The following is an 18,933-nucleotide window of genomic DNA, read 5'->3' as shown; positions in this document are numbered from 1 at the left end:
TAAAGTGAGGGTAGGAAGAGATGGTGGAGGTCTTTATTGAATATTCTACTTCAGTATTCACCAGTGAGTGGGTACTTTATGAATGTGAGGTCATCGTATAACAGGTTGTATCATTGTGCAGTTAAGAAGAAAGTTGTGTTGGAAACTTTGAAAAACATTAGGATAGATAAGTTTTTAGGGGCCAGATGGAATATACCCCAAATTACATTAGGAAGTGAGAGAGGGGTTCGCTGCACCGTTGACGATGATCTTCATGTCCTTCCTGGCCACAGGATTAGTACGGGAACTCTTGAGGATGTCAAGTATTATTCCTTCATTAAAGAAACGTCATAGGGATATTTCTGCGAATTATAGATCAATGAATCTTATGTCGGCAGGGGACAAACTATTGGAGAGGATTCTTAGAGACAGGATTTACAAGCATTTGCAAAAGCACAGTCTGATTAGAGATAGTCAGCATGGCTTTGTGAAGAGTAAGTCATGCTCCATCGAGCCTGATTGTCTTTTTCGAGTAAGTGACAAAACAAATTGAAAGTAGAGCAGTGGATCTGATGTACATGGATTTTAGTAAAGAGTTTTATATGGTTCCCCATAGCTGGATTATTAATAAAGTCAGGAGTCATGGGGTCTGTGGAAACTTGGCTTGTCCACCAAAGTCAGAGGGTGGTAGAAGATGGAGTGTATTTTGGAGCGGTATAGATATGGTAAATGCAAGCTGGCTTTTTCCACTGAGGTTGGCTGGGACTATAACCAGAGGTTATGTGTTAAAGGTGAAAGGTGAGAAGTTTAAGGGGGACATGAAGGGAAACAACTTTTCTCAGAGTGTTGTGAGAGTGTTGAATGAGCTGCAGCACAAGCCGTGCATGAGAGCTCGATTTCAATGTTTAAGAGAAGTTTGGAATGGTACATGGATGGTAAGGGTATAGAGGGCTATGGTCACAGTGGCCTCATAATTGTGTATACTTCTACCAAATCTCCTCTCAATTTTCTACATTCCAAGGAATGCAGTCCTAACCTATTCAATCTTTCCTTATAACTCAGGTCCTCCAGACCCAGCAACATCCTTGTAAATGTTCTCTATCCTCTTTCACCTTGTTCACATCTTTCCTGTAAGTAGGTGACCAAAACTGCAAACAATACTCCACATTAGGCTTCACAAACACCTTGTACAACCTCAACATAACATCCCACCTCCTATGCTCAATACATTGATTTATGAAGGCCAATGAGCCAAAACCTGTCTTTATAACCCTATCTTCCTGTCATGCTATTTTCAATGAATTATGGACCTGTATTCCCAAATTCTTTAGTTTTACCACACTCCTCAGTGTCCTACTGTTCAATGTGTAAGACCTACCCTGGTTGGTCCTACCAAAGTGCAAAAGTGACACACCTGTCTCCATTTAATTCCATCAGCCATTTTTTCTAGCTGATCCAAATCCCTCTGCAAGCCATGTTAGCCTTCCTTTCTGTCCACAACAACCCCAATAATGGTGTCATCTGCAAATTTGCTGATCCAATTAACCACATTATCAACCAGATCACTGATATAGATAACAAACAACAATGGACCCAGCACCAATCCCTGCTGCACTCCACTAGTCACAGACCTCCAGTCAGGGAGGTAACCATCTACTACCACTCTCTAGCTTCTCCCATAAAGCTAATATCTAATCCAATTTACTCTCTCACCTTGAATGCTGAGTGACTGAACCTTCTTGACCAACCTCCCATATGGGACCCTGTTCAATGCTTTGCTAAAGTCAATGTAGACAATATTCACTGCCTTGCCTTCATCCTCTTTCCTAGTATCGTCCTCAAAAAACTCTGTAGATTGGTTAGACATGACCTACCATGCACGAAGCTTTAATCAGTCTATGTCTATCCAAATACTTACATATCCGGTCCCTTAGAATACCTTCCAATAACTTTCCCACAACTGATGTCAGACTCACCAGCCTATAATTTCTTCGTTTATGTTTACAGCCGTTTTTTAAAACAGTGGAACAACATTGGCTCTCCTCCAGTCCTCTGGTACACCCCCTATTGCCAAGGATGATTTAAATGTCTCTGCTAGAGCCCCGGCATTTTTGCATTTTCCTCTGTAGGGTCTGAAGGAATACCTTGTCAGGCCCTGGGGCGATTTATCCACCCTGATTTGCCTCAGGATAGCAAACACCTCCTCTTTAGTAATCTGCACAGGGTCCATGAAGTTGCTGCCATTTACCTCCCTTCTATAGACTATGTGTCTGTCTCCTGAGTAAATACAGATGTAAAATATTTATTTAAGGTCTCCACCATCTGTTTTGCCTCCACACATGGATTACCATTCTGATCTTCCAGAGGACCAATTTTGCTCTTAACATATCTGTAGTAACCCTTAAGATTCTCCTTCACCTTGTCTACTAGAGCAACTTCATTGCCTACTTTTAGCCCTCCTACTTTCTCTCTTAAGTATTCTCTTGCATTTCTTATACTCCATAAGAACCTTATTTGTTCCCATCTGCCTATACCTTCTATGCACCTCCTTTTTCTGTTAACCAAAGCCTCAATATCTCTTGAAAATCAAAGTTCTCTACATTTGTTATCTTTACCATTTATTCTGAGAGGCACATGCAAGCCTCAAAATTTTGCTTTTGAAGGTCTCCCACTTACCAATTACACCTTCGCCAGAAACAGCCTGTCCCAAACCACACTTGCCAGATCTTTTCTAATACCGTCCAAATTGGCCTTTCTCCAACCTCGAATTCAACCAGACCAGACCTAACTTTTTGCATATTTACTCTGGAACTAATGCCATTGTGGACACTAGATGCAAAGTTTTCCCCTACACAAATTTTTGTCATCTACCTTGTTTCATTCCCTAATAGCAAATCCAGTACCACACATTCTTTCATTGGGACTTCTAAGTACTGATTAAGGAATCTTTCCTGAACACATATGACAAGTTCTATCCCATCTAGTCTTTTTCTAGTATGGGAGTCTCAGTCAATATGTGATAGTTAAAATCACTGACTATAACAACCTTATGTTTCTTGCAACAGTCTGTGATCTTTCTACAAATTTGTTCCTCTAAATCCTGCAGACTGTTGGGTGGTCTGTAATATAGCCCTATTAACATGGTCATTTTTTTTCTCAGTTCCATCCATAACACCTTACTAGACAAATTCACCCATCTGTCCTGGTGGAACACTACCGTGAAATTTTCCCACCCCTCCTCCTTTAATCCCCCCCCCTACTCTGTCACATCTAAAACAATGGAACCCTGGAATAGTGAGCAGCAAATCTTGCCCCCCCCCCCACAATCAAGTCTCACTAATGGCTACAATATCATAATTCCAGGTGTTCATCCATGCCCTGAGCTCATACGCCTTTCCTATGATACTTCTTGCATTGAAATATACACAGCTCAGGACACTAGTTGCACCATGCTCAATCTTTCGATTCCTGACTTTGTCTGAGATCGTACCAACATCCGTTTTCACAACCTCTCCACTAACTGTTCTGGCACTCTGGTTCCCATCCCCCTGCAACTCGACTTTAAACCCCATAGTGCAACATTAGCAAACCTTAACATTAGGATATTATCCCCCTCCAGTTCAGGTGCAAACTACCTCTTCTGTACAGATCTCACCTTCCCTAGAAGAAAGCCCAATGATCCAAAGATCTTATGCCCTCATTCCTACGCCAACTCCTTTGTCAGAGGTTAAACCATATAATATTTCCTACCTTTGCAGAAGCTTGTCACTCATCCTACCGATGTCATTGGTACCTACATAGACCACAAGCTCAGGCTGTGCACACTCCAACTTAAGAATGCTGAGGATTCGATCCGAGATGTCCTGGACCCTGGGACCCAGGAGGCAACATAACATCCAGGAATCTCGTCCTCGCCCACAGAACTTCCTTACTGCTCCCCTAACTAATGAATCCCTTATCACCAAAGCTCACCTCTTCTCCCGCCTTCCCTTCTGAGTCACAGAGGTAGACTCAGTACTGGAGACCCTGCCGCTGTGACATCTCTCTGCTGGGTATCCCGCCAGAACAGTATCCAAAGTTCTGTTGTTGAGGGGGATGGCCACAGCGATACTCTGTGCAGGCTCCTTAACCCTTTCCCCTTCCTGACTGTCACCTAGTTTCCTGTGTCCTACACCTTAGATGTAACTACCTCTCTATATGTCCTATCTATCATCCCTTCAGCCTCCCAAATGATCCAGAGTTCATCCAGTTCCAACTCTAACTCTGTCACATGGATTATTAGAAGCCGCAACTGGATGCACTTCTAGTCATCAGGGACCTGCCTTCCCATATCCCGCAAGAGGAAAATTCCACTATCCTGCCCAGCATCGCTACTGTTCTAACTGAGCAAATGTAAAGAAGGTGGGGGAAAAGACTTTATTCACAGCGTTTCTTTCTTTGCTTTCTCTGACTGAAGCCTCAAAATCTCCACTCTAATTCTGTCCACTTTGACAATGTCCCTCCCTTTCTTTAATTTGTTTTTGCTAATTTCTTCCCATCTAGGTGACAAATGAACATTGATATTATGCAGATCTGGGCTGATAGAGTTCAGTCTGAACAAGTGTGAAGTGATACACTTTGAAAGATTGAATTTGAAGTTAATAGCAGGATTCTTAGCAGTGTGGAGCAACAAAGTGATCTTGTGGTAGATGTCCATAGACTCCTTAAAGTTACAGATTGCTTAAGAAGGCATTTTGTAGGTTGGGCTTTGTTAGTTGGAAGATTGAGTTCAAGAGCCTGATGTAATACTGCAGCTCTATAAAACTCCAGTCAGGCTACACTTGGTGTATTGCCTTCAATTCTGGTCACCTCATTGTAGGATATGGAATTTTATAGAAGGTACAGAAGAGGTTTACCAGGATGCTACTTAGATTAGAGGATGTTTCATGAGGAAAGGGTGAGCAAGCTAGGACTTTTCTCTTTGGAATGAAGGAGGATGAGAGTCAACTTGATAGGGATCTATAAGATGATAAGAGACAAAAAATGAGTAGACAGCTTGTGCCTTTTTTGCAGAGCACTAATACGAGAGGACCTACTTTTAAGGTAATTGGAAGAAATTATAAGGAGGTTTGGAAGAGATAGGGGTTTTTACACTGTATGTAGTGCACTGTCGGGGGTGGGGGCAGGGGCAGATGCATTAGAGACATTTAAGATACTCATAGATGAAAGATAAAATGGAAGGATATGAGGGAGGGAGCGGTTTGATTGATCCTGACTAGGTTAAAAGATTGATACAACATTGTGGACTGAAGGGCCTTTACTGTGCTATACTGTATTACATTATCATTGATCCATAGCGACTGCTCACAAACATGAGAACATCTGCAGATGCTGGAAATCCAAAGCAACACAGACAAAATGCTGGAGGAGCTCAGCAGGCCAGGCAAGCATCTATGCAAAAGAGTGAACTGTTGACATTTCGGGCTGAGATGAAGACTATCAGCTGAAATATCGACTGTTTACACTTCATTCTTTCCTTGTTTTGCTGAAGGTTTCATATATAAAAAATGATCACAAAATAAAGTTTAAAATTCTATATAATAGACCGGTGGTTCATTATTGTCACATTCACCCACAGTGGAAAAACTTGTCTCACATACTTTTTATACAGATCAATTCATTACAACAGAACATTGAGCTAGTGTCTGATAGTATAGGCAGATACATAGGGATATTTACAAAACTCTTAGATTGGAACATGGATAATAGAAAAACTGGAGGGCTATGTAGGAGGTTAGGGTTAGATTGATCTTAGAGTAGGTTATAAGACTGGCACAGCATCATAGGCTGAATGGCCTAAACTGTGTTGCAATGTTCAATGTTCTAAAGGCTAAAACAATACTAGAGTGCAGAAATTAAGTGTTAGAATTACAGAGAGAGTGTAGTGCAGGTGGACGGTAAGGTGTAAGGTCATAGCAAGCTAAATTATGAGGTCAAGAATCCATGTTATCCTACTAGGGAACCATCCAATAGTCTTGAAAGTGTCATTGAGCCTGCCGCCAGGTGGGGGGGCGGGGTCTTTAATTATGTTGGCGACTTTACCGAGGCCGCGAGAAATGTAGATATAGGAGGATACAAAGATAAAAACTGGTGACGGTCAAAGGTGACATAATAAATTTCTTTAGCCTCCTGAGTAAGTAAAGGCGCAGGTGAGCTTCCTTGACTGCAGCTTCAACATGGTTGAATCAGGGCAGATTAAAGGTGATGTTCGCTCCTAGGATCTCGAAGCTCTCAACAACTCTTGACCTGAGCACCGTTTATGAAAACAAGCGCAGTATCATCGAACTGAAATTTTAAATAGAATTGAGACCCAGTGCTCCGCTCTGTTACCTTTGAGTCTGAAATGAGGATTGTCTGCCCACCGCAGCACCTTCCAACCAGCAGGGGCCGCGACCGTAGGAGGACGGCGTAGTTGCAGCGCGTAGCTCCGCTCGGCCACTCGTCGTTGGACAAAGGAGCGGGAGGAGGTTTGAAAGGAGGCGGTGGGGTGAAGTGACGGGAGGTGGCGAGCTCGGCGAAGGCCTAGTCTCGTTTCTGAGCCGCTGCTGCAGTGCACTCGAGCTTGTTGGTCGCGCCATGGAGGCGGACATCCTGGACACACTCGATGCGCTAGGGTGAGTGGCTCCGCTATTTGCAGATCCCTTGCACTGCCGCTCCGCACAAGTGTCCGGTGGGGACCCCTTTCTCTTCTGCTCACACCTCAACTTTGCGGCGGGAAACTCACGGGGTTCACGACTTTTGCAGCAGAGGAATGCTGTTTGGTTCAGTGTTGGTGCCGACCTCGACACGAGTATGTATTGCTCTTGTTTCCGCCCCTCCATCCTCTCTCCCCCCCACTCTGTCCCCACATCATCTTCCCCCCCAAAACTCATCCATTACCCCTTTCCCCCACACTTTCTCCCTCTGCCCATTTCCCACTACAAATGCAACCCGGCTCAGAGTTTCTTCAGCGGTTTGTGCTCCAGTTTGTAACATCTGCAGTCTCCATGTCTTATAGAAGTTGCTTCGTTATGATATATAATCTTTACCTTTATGAACAGTTAAAACCAAAAAAAATCACAACCATTCAGAGACTCTGTAGTGTAAAAGCTTCTGTCAGCACCAAGCCACCTCTGCCTCCTATTATTGGCCTATGTGGTAAGGCTTTGCTAGATCCATCACTGTCAGCTTCCTGCAAAGTACCAGCCAAAATTCCAATGAAGAGATCCTGCATCATGGCAGAGTCCTGTGAAGGTGAATGTCATCGCGTGGGAATGGAGAGCAAACCAAGTCCTACTCACAAAGCAGGTCAGGGGGAAGCTTTAACAGCTGTGAACCATTCCACTTTGCTTAGTCAACATCAGGATTTTTTTCAAGACCAGGTATAAAAACTTTCAAGAATCAAATAATTGAATTATTTTAATTATTGACAGTTATCAAAAATACTTATGAACAAAATGGAAAGCACTTAATTGTATGGTACAACCTTGCATTACTGAGGAGTTGCACTCCTGAAAAACTGTCTGAATCATGATTTTCCATAATATGAACCCTTCATTGAAGTAGGCAACATTTACTGTTTTACTTTTTCCCCCTCAGAAGCATCAACTGTTTGTTTATTTCCATAGATGCTGCCTGACCTGCTGACTTCCTCCAGCATTTTGTGTGTATTGCTCTGGATTTCCAGCATCTGAAGAATCTCTTTTGTTTATAAGTTACCCAATGCTGACCTTGGCTATTTGCAGCTTTTCATCCCCATTCAAATGTTCTTAGACACATATTTCATGCTAATTCTTTAAAGAAGTTGCAGACAAACTGTGTTACAACTATTCAAGTTGCAGAGTTTGTCATTACAAAATTTTGTAAATATGCAAAATTTTAGATGTGTGGAATAAAATTCACTCTCAATTTTTTTTAGGGGAAAAGAAGTTAATAAATAACTCCATCCTCTTCCCCCCCTCACCATATTGTGGTGGTTGTCTATACTTGTGAATTGTCACTATTTATGGCTCACAATGGTATCAGAGCACAGTCAGCAAAAGCTGCATTACTGAGGAGTCAGTGTGGTGGTTTTGGACATCCTGAATGTATTTGCACAGGGAAGATGCTGGCAGTTTTGCAAAATCTGGGCTGGCTAGCTGGTATTTCAGCTTCACAACACTTTCATCTGCTTGCAGTTAGAGATATCTGTATCGTAAAATAAAACAAAGTTGTACATACAGAATGGTAATGGAGGCCTAAGCTAAAATTGCTTTCAAAAGTATGCTTGCCAACCAAAGATTCAACTATTGAAAGCCATCAAAATATAAATTTTGGAGGAAAAAGTTAAATTTTAGAAAAGCGATCCTAGGCAGCTAATGTACTTCATGCTCAGGACTAGTGACCCAGGAAAGTACAAGAGGTCCAGGTTTAACCTCCCGAAAGCCTTTCCAGAAGTGAAGTGGCAAAGTGAAAACCAAACCTGAATCACAGAAGGATGCTCAACAGCTATGGCAGGGCTTAAATGCCATCATTTCCTACAAACATAAATGACAAAAAGGTTTCACTCCCAGACCAGCTCAATGCATTTTATGCTCACTTTGACTGAGAGAACATGGAAGCACCTTCACATACTCCCAAAGCTCCCCCCCCCCCCCCCCCCACTGACAACCCTGTGATTTCAGCCTCTGAGGCTGATGTGAGACTTCAGGAAGGTGAACCCACTGAAAGCTTCTGGCCCAGACAGAGTACCCGGCTGAGTGATGAAGGCCTGTGTGAATCAACTGGCTGTAGTGTTGCAAACATCTTCAACCTCTTGCTTTGGTATTCTGAGGTATCCACCTACTTCAAGCAGGCTTTAATCATACCAGTATCCAAGAAAAAAATGGTAACTTGCCTCAATAACTTCTTTCCAGTAGCATTTACATTTACTGTGATGAAATGCTCTCAGGTTGGTCATGAAGCGTGTCAACTCCTGCCTGAGGAGAGACTTGGATCCTCTTCAGCGTGCTTACCAACACAACAGGTCAACTATAGATGCCATTTCATTGGCTCTTCACTCAGCTCTGGAACATCTGGGCAATGAAGATGCATATATCAGGATGCTCTTCATTGACTACGGCTCAGCTTTCAACATTATCATCCCCTCAAAACTGATTGCTAAGCTCCCACGACTTGGGCCCTGATACATTCTTGTGCAGCTGAGATTTTGTCGATTTTCTCACTTGCAGACCACTGTCAGTACAGATTGGCAAAAACATCTTGTCCACAATCACCATCAGTTCAGATGCACCACAGGGCTGTTTACCACCTGTTCAGGTGCAACACAAGCCAGCTGCTCTACTTGCTTAAAAACTACAACTATACGGCTAAGTATAGTTCCAATGCCAGTTTTAAGTTTGCTGACAGCACCACAGTTGTTGGCCAAATCAAAGGTGGTAATGAATCGGCATATAGGAGGGAGATTGAAAATCCAGTTGAATGGTACTGCAACAACAACCTCTCACTCAACATCAGCAAAATCAGAGTTGATTATTGACTGCAGGAGGAAGAAATCAGAGGTCCATGACTCAAGCCTCATTAGGGCATTGGAAGTGGAAAAGGTTGTTAATTTTATATTCCTTGGTGTTATCCTGTCAGAAGGTCTGGCCTGGGATCAGCACGTAAGTGCTAGCACAAAGAAGGGACAATGGCACCTCTATCAGAAATTTGCTTGGATTTGGCATGTCATTTAAAGCATTGACAGTTCTATAGATGTGTAGTGGAGAGTATCCTGACTGGTTGCATCAGGGCCTGGTGGGGAAACACTGATGCCCAGGCATGAAAAAGCCTGCAAAAAATCGTAGATGTATGTCAGTCAATCACAGGCAAAGCAGAGTCCTCCTCGCCATGGAACGCATCTACAATGGGTGCTATTGCAAGAAAACAGCATCCTTCATCAAAGACCCCCAACGTCCAGGCCATGTTCTCTTCTCGTTGCTGCTGTTGGGCAGGAGGTACAGGAGCCTTGGCTCCAACACCACCAGGTTCAGGAACAGTTACAGGTTTCCCCTGTCTTCCGAAGGTAGAGCTTTCCTATGAAACGGTTCAAAAGCGGGGATGTCGTAAAGTGAAGAAGCAATTACCATTTATTTGTATGGGGAAAATTTGTGAGAGTTTGCAGAGCCAAAAAATAACCTACCAAATCATGCCAAATAACACATAAAACCTAAAATAACAGTAACATATAGGAAAAGCAGGATTGATATGATAAATACACAGCCTATATAAAGTAGAAATACTTTTCTACAATCATGGCCGAACTGTCCACCGTAGCGAAAATCTCACGCAAACACTCTTGGCAGAAACACTCTCTCCAGTAACCTTTAAGCTATGAAGCTGCCAAATCATACTGAATAACACATAAAAATACACAGCCTATATAAAGTAGAAATAATGCATGTACGGTGTAGTATCACTTACTGGAATCAGGAAGGCAGCGCCGATCACATTGATGATGGTGTGTTAGGCTGAGTCGTCGGAGGTTGGGGTGGTGCAGTGGTCCCCAACCTCCAGGCCGCCGACTGATACCGATCCACAAAGCATGCAGTAGTGCAGTGGTAGCCGGGCTGCACCCAGCACAACTTTAAGAAACAAGCTGATTAGTTAGGTGCTGCATGGCACGTAATTAATCAGCTTGTTTATTTTGGCTTTTTCCTTAAAGATGTTCTGGGTGCGTCCCAGCTGCCACTGCATTCTTCACGGCCTGGATGTTGGGGTGGTTGGACACTGGGGTGTCATCTCATCGTCGTTTGTTTCCATGAGGGCAGGCAGGCAGGTCATCTTCATGTCCGCCTGCCTCGATGTCGAAGGTCGAGGTTCGTCGTCTGCTGTGGCTGATGTGGAAAGCTTGAAAACCAACAGTAAGCTTGACTGCTTAGCCTCGTGCATTTTTCTATCATACAGTTCTTTGTAAGCACTCAAACCATCCTGCAAATATGCCCTAAACCTACGTACCCTTTCAAAATTAAAGTCGTATTTTTCTGCAATCATTGCAGCGAAAATCTCTCACAGTTGTTTCACATTCAGTTCCTGGACAACTTCACTTTGGGTCCGATCGCTATTGCATTCGGTTTCCATTGTTATCCTTTTCTCTTCCAATTCCATTAGCTCTTCATCTATCAGTTCTTGGTCATGGGATGCCAAAACCTCTTCAACATCATCTTCGTCAACTTCCACAAGCCAAACTCACTTCGTCCTTGCTTCGTTCACCACGATCAAAATGCTTAATTATGTCTAGTTTTACGCTAAGTGTAACACCCTTACGAGCTCTTTTAGGCTTTTCCGATACCTTAGAACTCATCTTGCTGACGGATGCTCAGAATAAATCGACATAATGCATAGATGCTCACAGGCACGTGTTTAAGCAATGCTGGCTAGAATGCAGTTCCAGGGGAGGAGCTTGGCTGCTCGGGGTGCGCCCTGCCTTTTCTCGTAACAGTGAAAACACCTGTTAGCGAAAACAGGTAACTAATGTAGGTGTTTTGTAACAGCGAGATTTCGTAAAGCGAACGTTCGAAAAGCAGGGGACACCTGTATTACCATTCAACCATCAGATTCCTGAAGCTATGCTATGTGGATAACTTCAACTCTGAACTGATTCCGCATCTTGTGGACTCACTTTTAAGGACTCTGCGACTAATGTTCTCAGTATTATTTATTTATCTATTTTATGTGCACAGTTTGTCTTTTGCATGTTGGTTGCTTGTCAGTCTTTGTGTATAGTTTTTCATTGATACTATTGTATCTGTTCTACTGTGAATGCCTGCAAGTAAATGAATCTTAAGATAGCACATGGTGACATATATGTACTTTAATAATAAATTTACTGTGAACTTTGAATTTTGAGTAAATTTCCATTAAAGTTTCTTTAGATGTATATCATGATTTTTTTATGCAATTGTAATAACTTTGTGTGCAGTACTGGAGAAGATTTCTTTTTGTTGTCACTTCCTAGGAGTAAATAGTATACTCCTTTTTTGCTAATGATTTAGGTGTATTCACTTAATAGATTTTCTTGGGTAACATTTACAATATTTTCAAACATTGCTAAGATCTAATCACAAGATCAATGAAAGAGCTGGCTTTGAAAATATTGAGAAGTTTATCTGAGTGTGGCCGTATCAATTTTGATAACTTACTTGACCTTCTTGGATTTTGATCAAGTTTTACTTAAGACCATAAGACCATAAGACAAAGGAGCAGAAGTAGGCCATTCGGCCCATCGAGTCTTCTCTGCCATTTTATCATGAGCTGATTCATTTTCTCCTATTTAGTCCCACTCCCCTGCCTTATCACCATAAGCTTTGATGCCCTGGCTACTCAGATACCTATCAATCTCTGTCTTAAATACACCCAATGACTTGGCCTCCACTGCTGCCCGTGGCAACAAATTCCATAGATTCACCACCCTCTGACTAAAAAAATTTTTTCACATTTCTGTTCTGAAAGGGTGCCCTTCAATCCTTAAGTCATGCCCTCTCATACTAGACTCCCCCATCATGGGAAACAACTTTGCCACATCCACTCTGTCCATGCCTTTTAACATTCGAAATGTTTCTGTGAGGTCTCCCCTCATTCTTCTAAACTCCAAGGAATACAGTCCAAGAGCGGACAAACGTTCCTCATATGTTAACCCTCTCATTCCTGGAATCATTCTAGTGAATCTTCTCTGTACCCTCTCCAACGTCAGCACATCCTTTCTTAAATAAGGAGACCAAAACTGCCCACAGTACTCCAAGTGAGGTCTCACCAGTCCCTTATAGAGCCTCAACATCACATCCCTGCTCCTATACTCTATTCCTCCAGAAATGAATGCCAACATTGCATTCGCCTTCTTCACTACTGACTCAACCTGGAGGTTAACTTTAAGGATATCCTGTACGAGGACTCCCAAGTCCCGTTGCATCTCAGAACTTTGAATTCTTTCCCCATTTAAATAATAGTCTGCCCGTTTATTTTTTCTGCCAAAGTGCACAACCATACACTTTCCAACATGGTACTTCATTTGCCACTTCTCTGCCCATTCTTCCAATCTATCCAAGTCTCAACTTCTATGTTTCCATAAAGTTGTGATTATTCTATGTTTCCATAAAGTTGTGATTATTCTTCCTGATAATTTTAATTGTACATTTAGTTGCATATTGATACTCAATTTTTACTTGTATTAATCATTAAACAGCTGTCTATTTTCTCTTAAATGTAGGTACAATGGACCCTTGTTGGAAGAAGAAGCACTTTTGAAAGCAGTTGAGATTGGGCCATCTTCTTCAGAATTTACTGAATTATGTGTATGGTTATCTTCACAGATAAAACTGTTATGTAATTTGGAAGAAAGTATAAATAGTATTACTAGTAAGTACATCTTTCATCAGTCTAGTATTATTCAAGTATCATGTTTCCATTACTTTCCCTCTGTCCCAGGTGTTCTCAAATGAAGAGGCATCCATGAACCTCTTGCTTAATGGTATTGGTCCAATGCATAAAAAGGTTGGGAACCCCTGCTCCATCCTAATAAAAATTACACAAAACTCAATAGACTTGTTTAATGTCTGATATTTTTAAGAAATATTGCTAATTATGTTCTTAATTGGAATGTTGGCCTCCATTTACATTATATATGGTCATATTGGTTAAATCTATGTGTCCTAGCTGCTCCCGCTGGATTCTTAGCATTTAGATTTGGTGATTATTTTAACAAAATTGCACTGGAAGATTTGAATGAAAAGAAGCTAAATATGATAACAATGTACTTGGGTTTTAATCTAAACAGAAGTTGATACAATAGATTTAACACTGAAGTTGTTACATCCAATAACAAGGAAACACTAGTCTCTCCTGAGAAAGCATTGAAATGACAGGTTCGTATATTTTATGTTGTTAGCAGTATTCTTAAATCAAATGGGCACAGGGACATCCAGACTACAAAGTAAAAGGTTTTTGGGTGAAAAGCCTTTATAATCAAGAAGAGTTTAATTCCTTGGAGCTTTTGTCATACTGGTTGGCAGGAGCTGTACTACTGGATGGGTTGCACTCTGAGCCAGGCTGGGACCAAGATAACAGCTGAAATAATTGCAAAAAAACTTTGAACTTTGAAGTGGGGGAAGGTCAGGCAGACATAAATAGTCAAAATTTCCCATAGAGCAAAGAATAAGAACAAACCCTCACATCATGGTTCTTGGTCTCCAAGTTAGGTGAGAGAAAGTACAGCGAGCAAGATGTGCAAATACAAAAAAAAAGAAAAACTAAATCCTGTGAACTGAGGAAAAAATAGAATGAGGAACAAGAGTATAAAGAGCATGGTAGTAGTGGTTATGTAAAATTATATTAGAGAATCGTAGCAGCTAGTGCAACACTATTAGAGATCAGAGCAGTGGAGTTCGGAGTTCAATTCTGGAGTCAGGAATTTGTATGTTCTCCCCGTGAGCCCATGGGTTTCCTGCAGGTGCTCTGGTTTCCTGCCTCGGCCTAAAGACATACCGACCAGTTAGAAGGTTAATTGGTGATTGTAGATCGTCCTGTGGTTAGGCTCGTGTTAAATAGATGGATTGCTGGGCAGTGCGACTTACTGGGCCAGAAGGGTCTGTTCCATGCTGTATCTCTTTTTAAAAAACAAATGCATGATTGATACTAAAGGTTTATGACACATTAACAGATTGGCAACGTAAGGTACATGCAGTTGATACTGTATTTGAAAAGCAAGAAGTAGTAAAACTTATTTCATACTTTGTATCAGTTGGATAACATGGTTAAACTGCTAGATTTCAGGGAAAGCCACTGATAAGCAGAGGAAGGAACTTGTTTGATATATTGGTTTAAAAATATTAGTGTCCTAAAGATAGACCAATCACCATGTTCTGGTAATTTTCAAAAGTAGTAAAAAAATTATAAGTGGGCAAACAGTTGCTCTCCAATTCATTGTCTCTCAATCAGCATTCACGATTGAAATATTGTCCCTTAGATTGAAAGAATCAATTGTCATTAACTTGTGATATAAAGAATATTAAATATCATTGATTCTGAGGGTGTTACTGTTGGCAGGTTTGGGTAAGAAATTCCAGAGTGATTAAGACTAACTGAAGATGTAATTGTCGGTGTGAAGGAATTTTAAAATCAGGGATTTACACAAAACAAAAATTGGTGCAGTTTATTCATCTGAGGTTTGTAGGGCAGCAGTGAACGGGCAAGTGTGGAAATGAATTTCAGTAAAGACAGTATGGCAGAGCAGTTGGCCAAATGAAAACCAATCAGAAAGAACAAGTAGATTTGGCCTAGAGAGTATCAATTGATACCACTTACCCTACTTCAAAAGGTATTCCATGTAAGGAATTGTGCACAGAAATTAGAGGTCATGGAATGACCGTTAACCCATTAGCAAGAGAGGGACTTTATTGAATAGTAAGATACACAATAGGATTAATGGCTGTGCGTTCAGATTTATTCATTGTTACTAATGTTATCTTCCAGAGGTTGGTACTAGAGTCTCAGCTCTTCATACCATATTCAGTTTTACTGTTGACACCAATTTAAATGGGTCTGTAATTTCTGTAGATAACAGCTGAAAAATGGTGAAAGAGTATTTGATAGATTGAGCAGGAAGAACTGGTAGGTGGAGTTCAGTATGTGGAAAGGCAGTAGAAACTAGAAATTCTTTTTCCTCCAAAGTGATCTATTTGGGTCTAATGAAAGTTGAAATATGTAAGTGATGCATAGTAAGATTTGTAAGAGTTGTAGAGCAAGAGGTAGGTAGTTCAAACACGAATCTTAGTGAAAGGTAACTTACACTCGAGGGACAAATCATACTGTCATTTTTTTAAGAAATTATTTCTTTATTTTTGATCAGTTGACTTAAGATTGTGACACTGCATGGAGATGACTTTTTGACCATCAGTGGTATTGTGAGTTTTCAGGTCTATTCATTAAATTGTTTAATATTGTTTATTTTTTTAAGATTCAATATTTGCTATTATTAAATTCTGACATTAAAAATACATTTTATTCCCTATTCTTTTTCTGATGTTTGTGACTATTCTTCAAATGTACATCTAAATGATGTTAGTGTGCAAAGCATGACTGGCAAGATTACTTGACCTGGGTGCCAGTGCATCATGCACTGTTCCATATATCTGACAAACAAAATCAAGAACCCTGGGTCTTGCCCTCCTCACAATTGCATTATTTCCTCCTCTCTCTAGAATGAGAGAGAGCATAGCCACTTACCCTTAATATTTATTGATCTTACCATTATTGATTTCCCACCATCACCATCCTGAGGGACACCATCATCCAAGCTCGAAAGTGGACCAACTACATAAATACAGGGGGTAATGAGCAGTTAAGAGGCTGAATTTTCTGCTGACTCAATTCCTGAAGTGCCAGTCTTTTTGCCATTTACAAAATGCATATGGTATATTGAAATACCTGCCTGGATGAGTGCAGCTTCACCCAGGCATATGCCGTAGCATAAATGTGCACCCTCTTTTGCAAAGAAATGGATTTCATGAACATTCAAACATAAATTGCTTGCATGTTCTGCAAACTATTCTGGCTTAGAAATGTATCAATCTACTTTCACCATTGCTGGATTTGAATTGTGGAACTCCTCGTAAGCATACTGTTACCAGAAAGACTACGGAGTTCAAGATAGTGACTTGGCAGCACCTTCTCTGTGATAGCTGGATGGGTGGGTGGCAATAACATCCCAAAACATTAGGACACAAAATAGAGAAAGCCATATTAAAATTTATGATAAATAAAAACATAGAAAATAGGTGCAGGAGTAGGCCACTCAGCCCCTCAAGCCTGCACCGCCATTCAGTACAATCATGGCTGATAATCCATGGACATTATTTAACTTTAGATTCAATTAATGAAAAGAAAAAATAGCAAATAATGAAAGATATTAAGCTAAACCAGAAAAAGGCAAACATGGTTTGGATCAGCAATTTTTGTTGATATCAAGTGATTGGTTTATTGAAAGGAATGTCCATGAAAAAGATTAGTCTTCATGTCTAAGGTTATGATAAATGCACTTTTTTACTTGAAAATTCGTCAAATGATGCACTGGGATCTATAGAGTTTAAATGTTTGGTGACTCTGGACTAACTAAGTGCCAAATTTGTCATAGTTTATTAAAGAAACATTTAAATATTTTGATACCTGTCAATTAAGTTAGGTCAGTTAATTAAATGAGAGCGATGTGATATAAGGAAGTTACTTTTAGCAGTGATAAACATGAATTTCTGCAGATGCTGGAGGAACTCAACAGGTCAGGCAGCATCTGAATGAATACTCAACATTTCGGGCTAAGATCTGATGAGGGTCTCTGTTTATTCTCCTCCATAAATGCGCCTGACTTGCTAATTTCAGCAGTGATTTTTGTAGAAATTTATAGATCAAAATATCCTGAGTTGTTTTTGCATTTTGACCACGTGTCTTCATATTGATCAACATATGTGCATGTGTTTTCTGATGTTATTTGCAATACCGTTTAATTTCTACTGGTTTTTGCTCTTTAAGGTGCTGATGATATTGAAAGCTTTCTGTTGGAGGTTAATGGTTTCCTAAAAGAAATGTCTTGCCCCTATTCAACACTTCTGTCAGGAGATTTTAAAGAGAGACTAAAAAAGAAGGAAGACTGCTTAAAACTATTATGTAAGTTATGCTATTATACTCCAACTTAGCCAAATTCTTAAAATATTTTTGCAAGAATTTTTTTTTGCAGGAGTTGTTACTGGAATCTTGTGGAATTTTACTGATTACATGTAACATATATTGAGGAAATAAATAAATGATGTAAGTTTTAAGTGTAAATGCTGTTAGGTGTTATGTTGTGCTGTGTGCATTTAAAGTATTCAGACCTTATCTGGTACACCACAAGGTGTCTCCAAAATACCATGATATAGAAATACAATGAGAGCTTTGAGGGAGCTTTAGAATGTACTGCTGTATATTAGCTTGTCATTCTTTGCTAAATTGTTCAAATTCAACACAGAAATTGGCTTATTAAATAGGTGGGCCATCAGGTCAGTTCCAGGCTGAACATTGAGTGTCAGCATGTTTTACTGTGGAGGGATTGTGTCTAAAATTGATTCTGCCTTCTCTCAGCATCCAATGATGACTCTCCAATAACAATTAGGCTAGGAAACACTTGTCCATTCTGTCTTTCTCAATCTAGAATCAGAGGCACAAGTAATGCTAAAGTGATCTGAAGATTTCGTGCATAAAGCTGTTCTAAACAGCTGCTGCACTGAGGTCAGACTGGAGAGCAACATATTTTCTGGTTCTGATGCTCCTAATCTGGTTAAACCTGCAGGCTTGTTTACGATGCAAGCAAAGTTCTTATGGAAACTATTGCCACACTTAGAGCATCCTTTAACCTTTCAGAGTTATGAATCTGCATACATCTCATTATTTTTCTTCTTTCATATTCTCTTTTAAGTTTATCTTCTATTAAGCTTCACTGCCATTTTGTCCTACGACCATCAAAACCATGAATATTCACATCACTCTATATGCGAACAGGCATTGTAAAATTGGTCTTGTTACCCCCCCCCCGCTTACATAATTGTTGTCTGTGTCCTCTAAATATAAAATTTATGGATTATCATTAGATATTAAGGATTGCAGGTTGTTGGAACTGAGATGCAAATTGGCAATGACTTAAATGAATGGCATAACAAGCCAGAGGGCAGTAAGTTTCTGCTGTTGTACATTTTTGTTTACATGTCCTATGAGGTCAAAGAAGGAATTTAAAAGCAAGCTCTAAAAATGGTTATAAATAGGCCTAAATACTTTGATTTTTTAAAAATATGTTAGACGAAGGTGACTGCTATGATTTTCCATGTTCTAAATATTGATCTTTTAAATGTACTTATTAGCATTTTAACCGAAGTCAGCTGGCTTTCTTGGTGTAACATG

The 18,933-nt window shown here is 40.5% G+C and overlaps 1 protein-coding gene across 1 annotated transcript in view; it reads left to right on the top strand.

Moving 5' to 3' along the window:
* The first annotated feature begins 6,462 nt into the window (after nt 1–6,462).
* The window catches only part of fam98b (family with sequence similarity 98 member B), a 35,769-nt gene continuing 23,298 nt past the window's right edge, over nt 6,463–18,933 (top strand). Inside the window, exons 1-3 of the mRNA XM_072266878.1 lie at nt 6,463–6,632; nt 13,220–13,368; nt 17,533–17,667. Of these exons, the coding sequence (XP_072122979.1) occupies nt 6,595–6,632; nt 13,220–13,368; nt 17,533–17,667 (322 nt within the window). The 5' untranslated portion in view covers nt 6,463–6,594. The remainder of the gene's footprint in view (nt 6,633–13,219; nt 13,369–17,532; nt 17,668–18,933) is intronic.

Source organism: Mobula birostris, chromosome 1 (assembly GCF_030028105.1).
Source record: "Mobula birostris isolate sMobBir1 chromosome 1, sMobBir1.hap1, whole genome shotgun sequence".
NCBI lineage: Eukaryota > Metazoa > Chordata > Chondrichthyes > Myliobatiformes > Myliobatidae > Mobula > Mobula birostris.
Note: the sequence above shows the minus strand (reverse complement) of the source record. Positions and strands in the feature narration are given on the sequence as shown.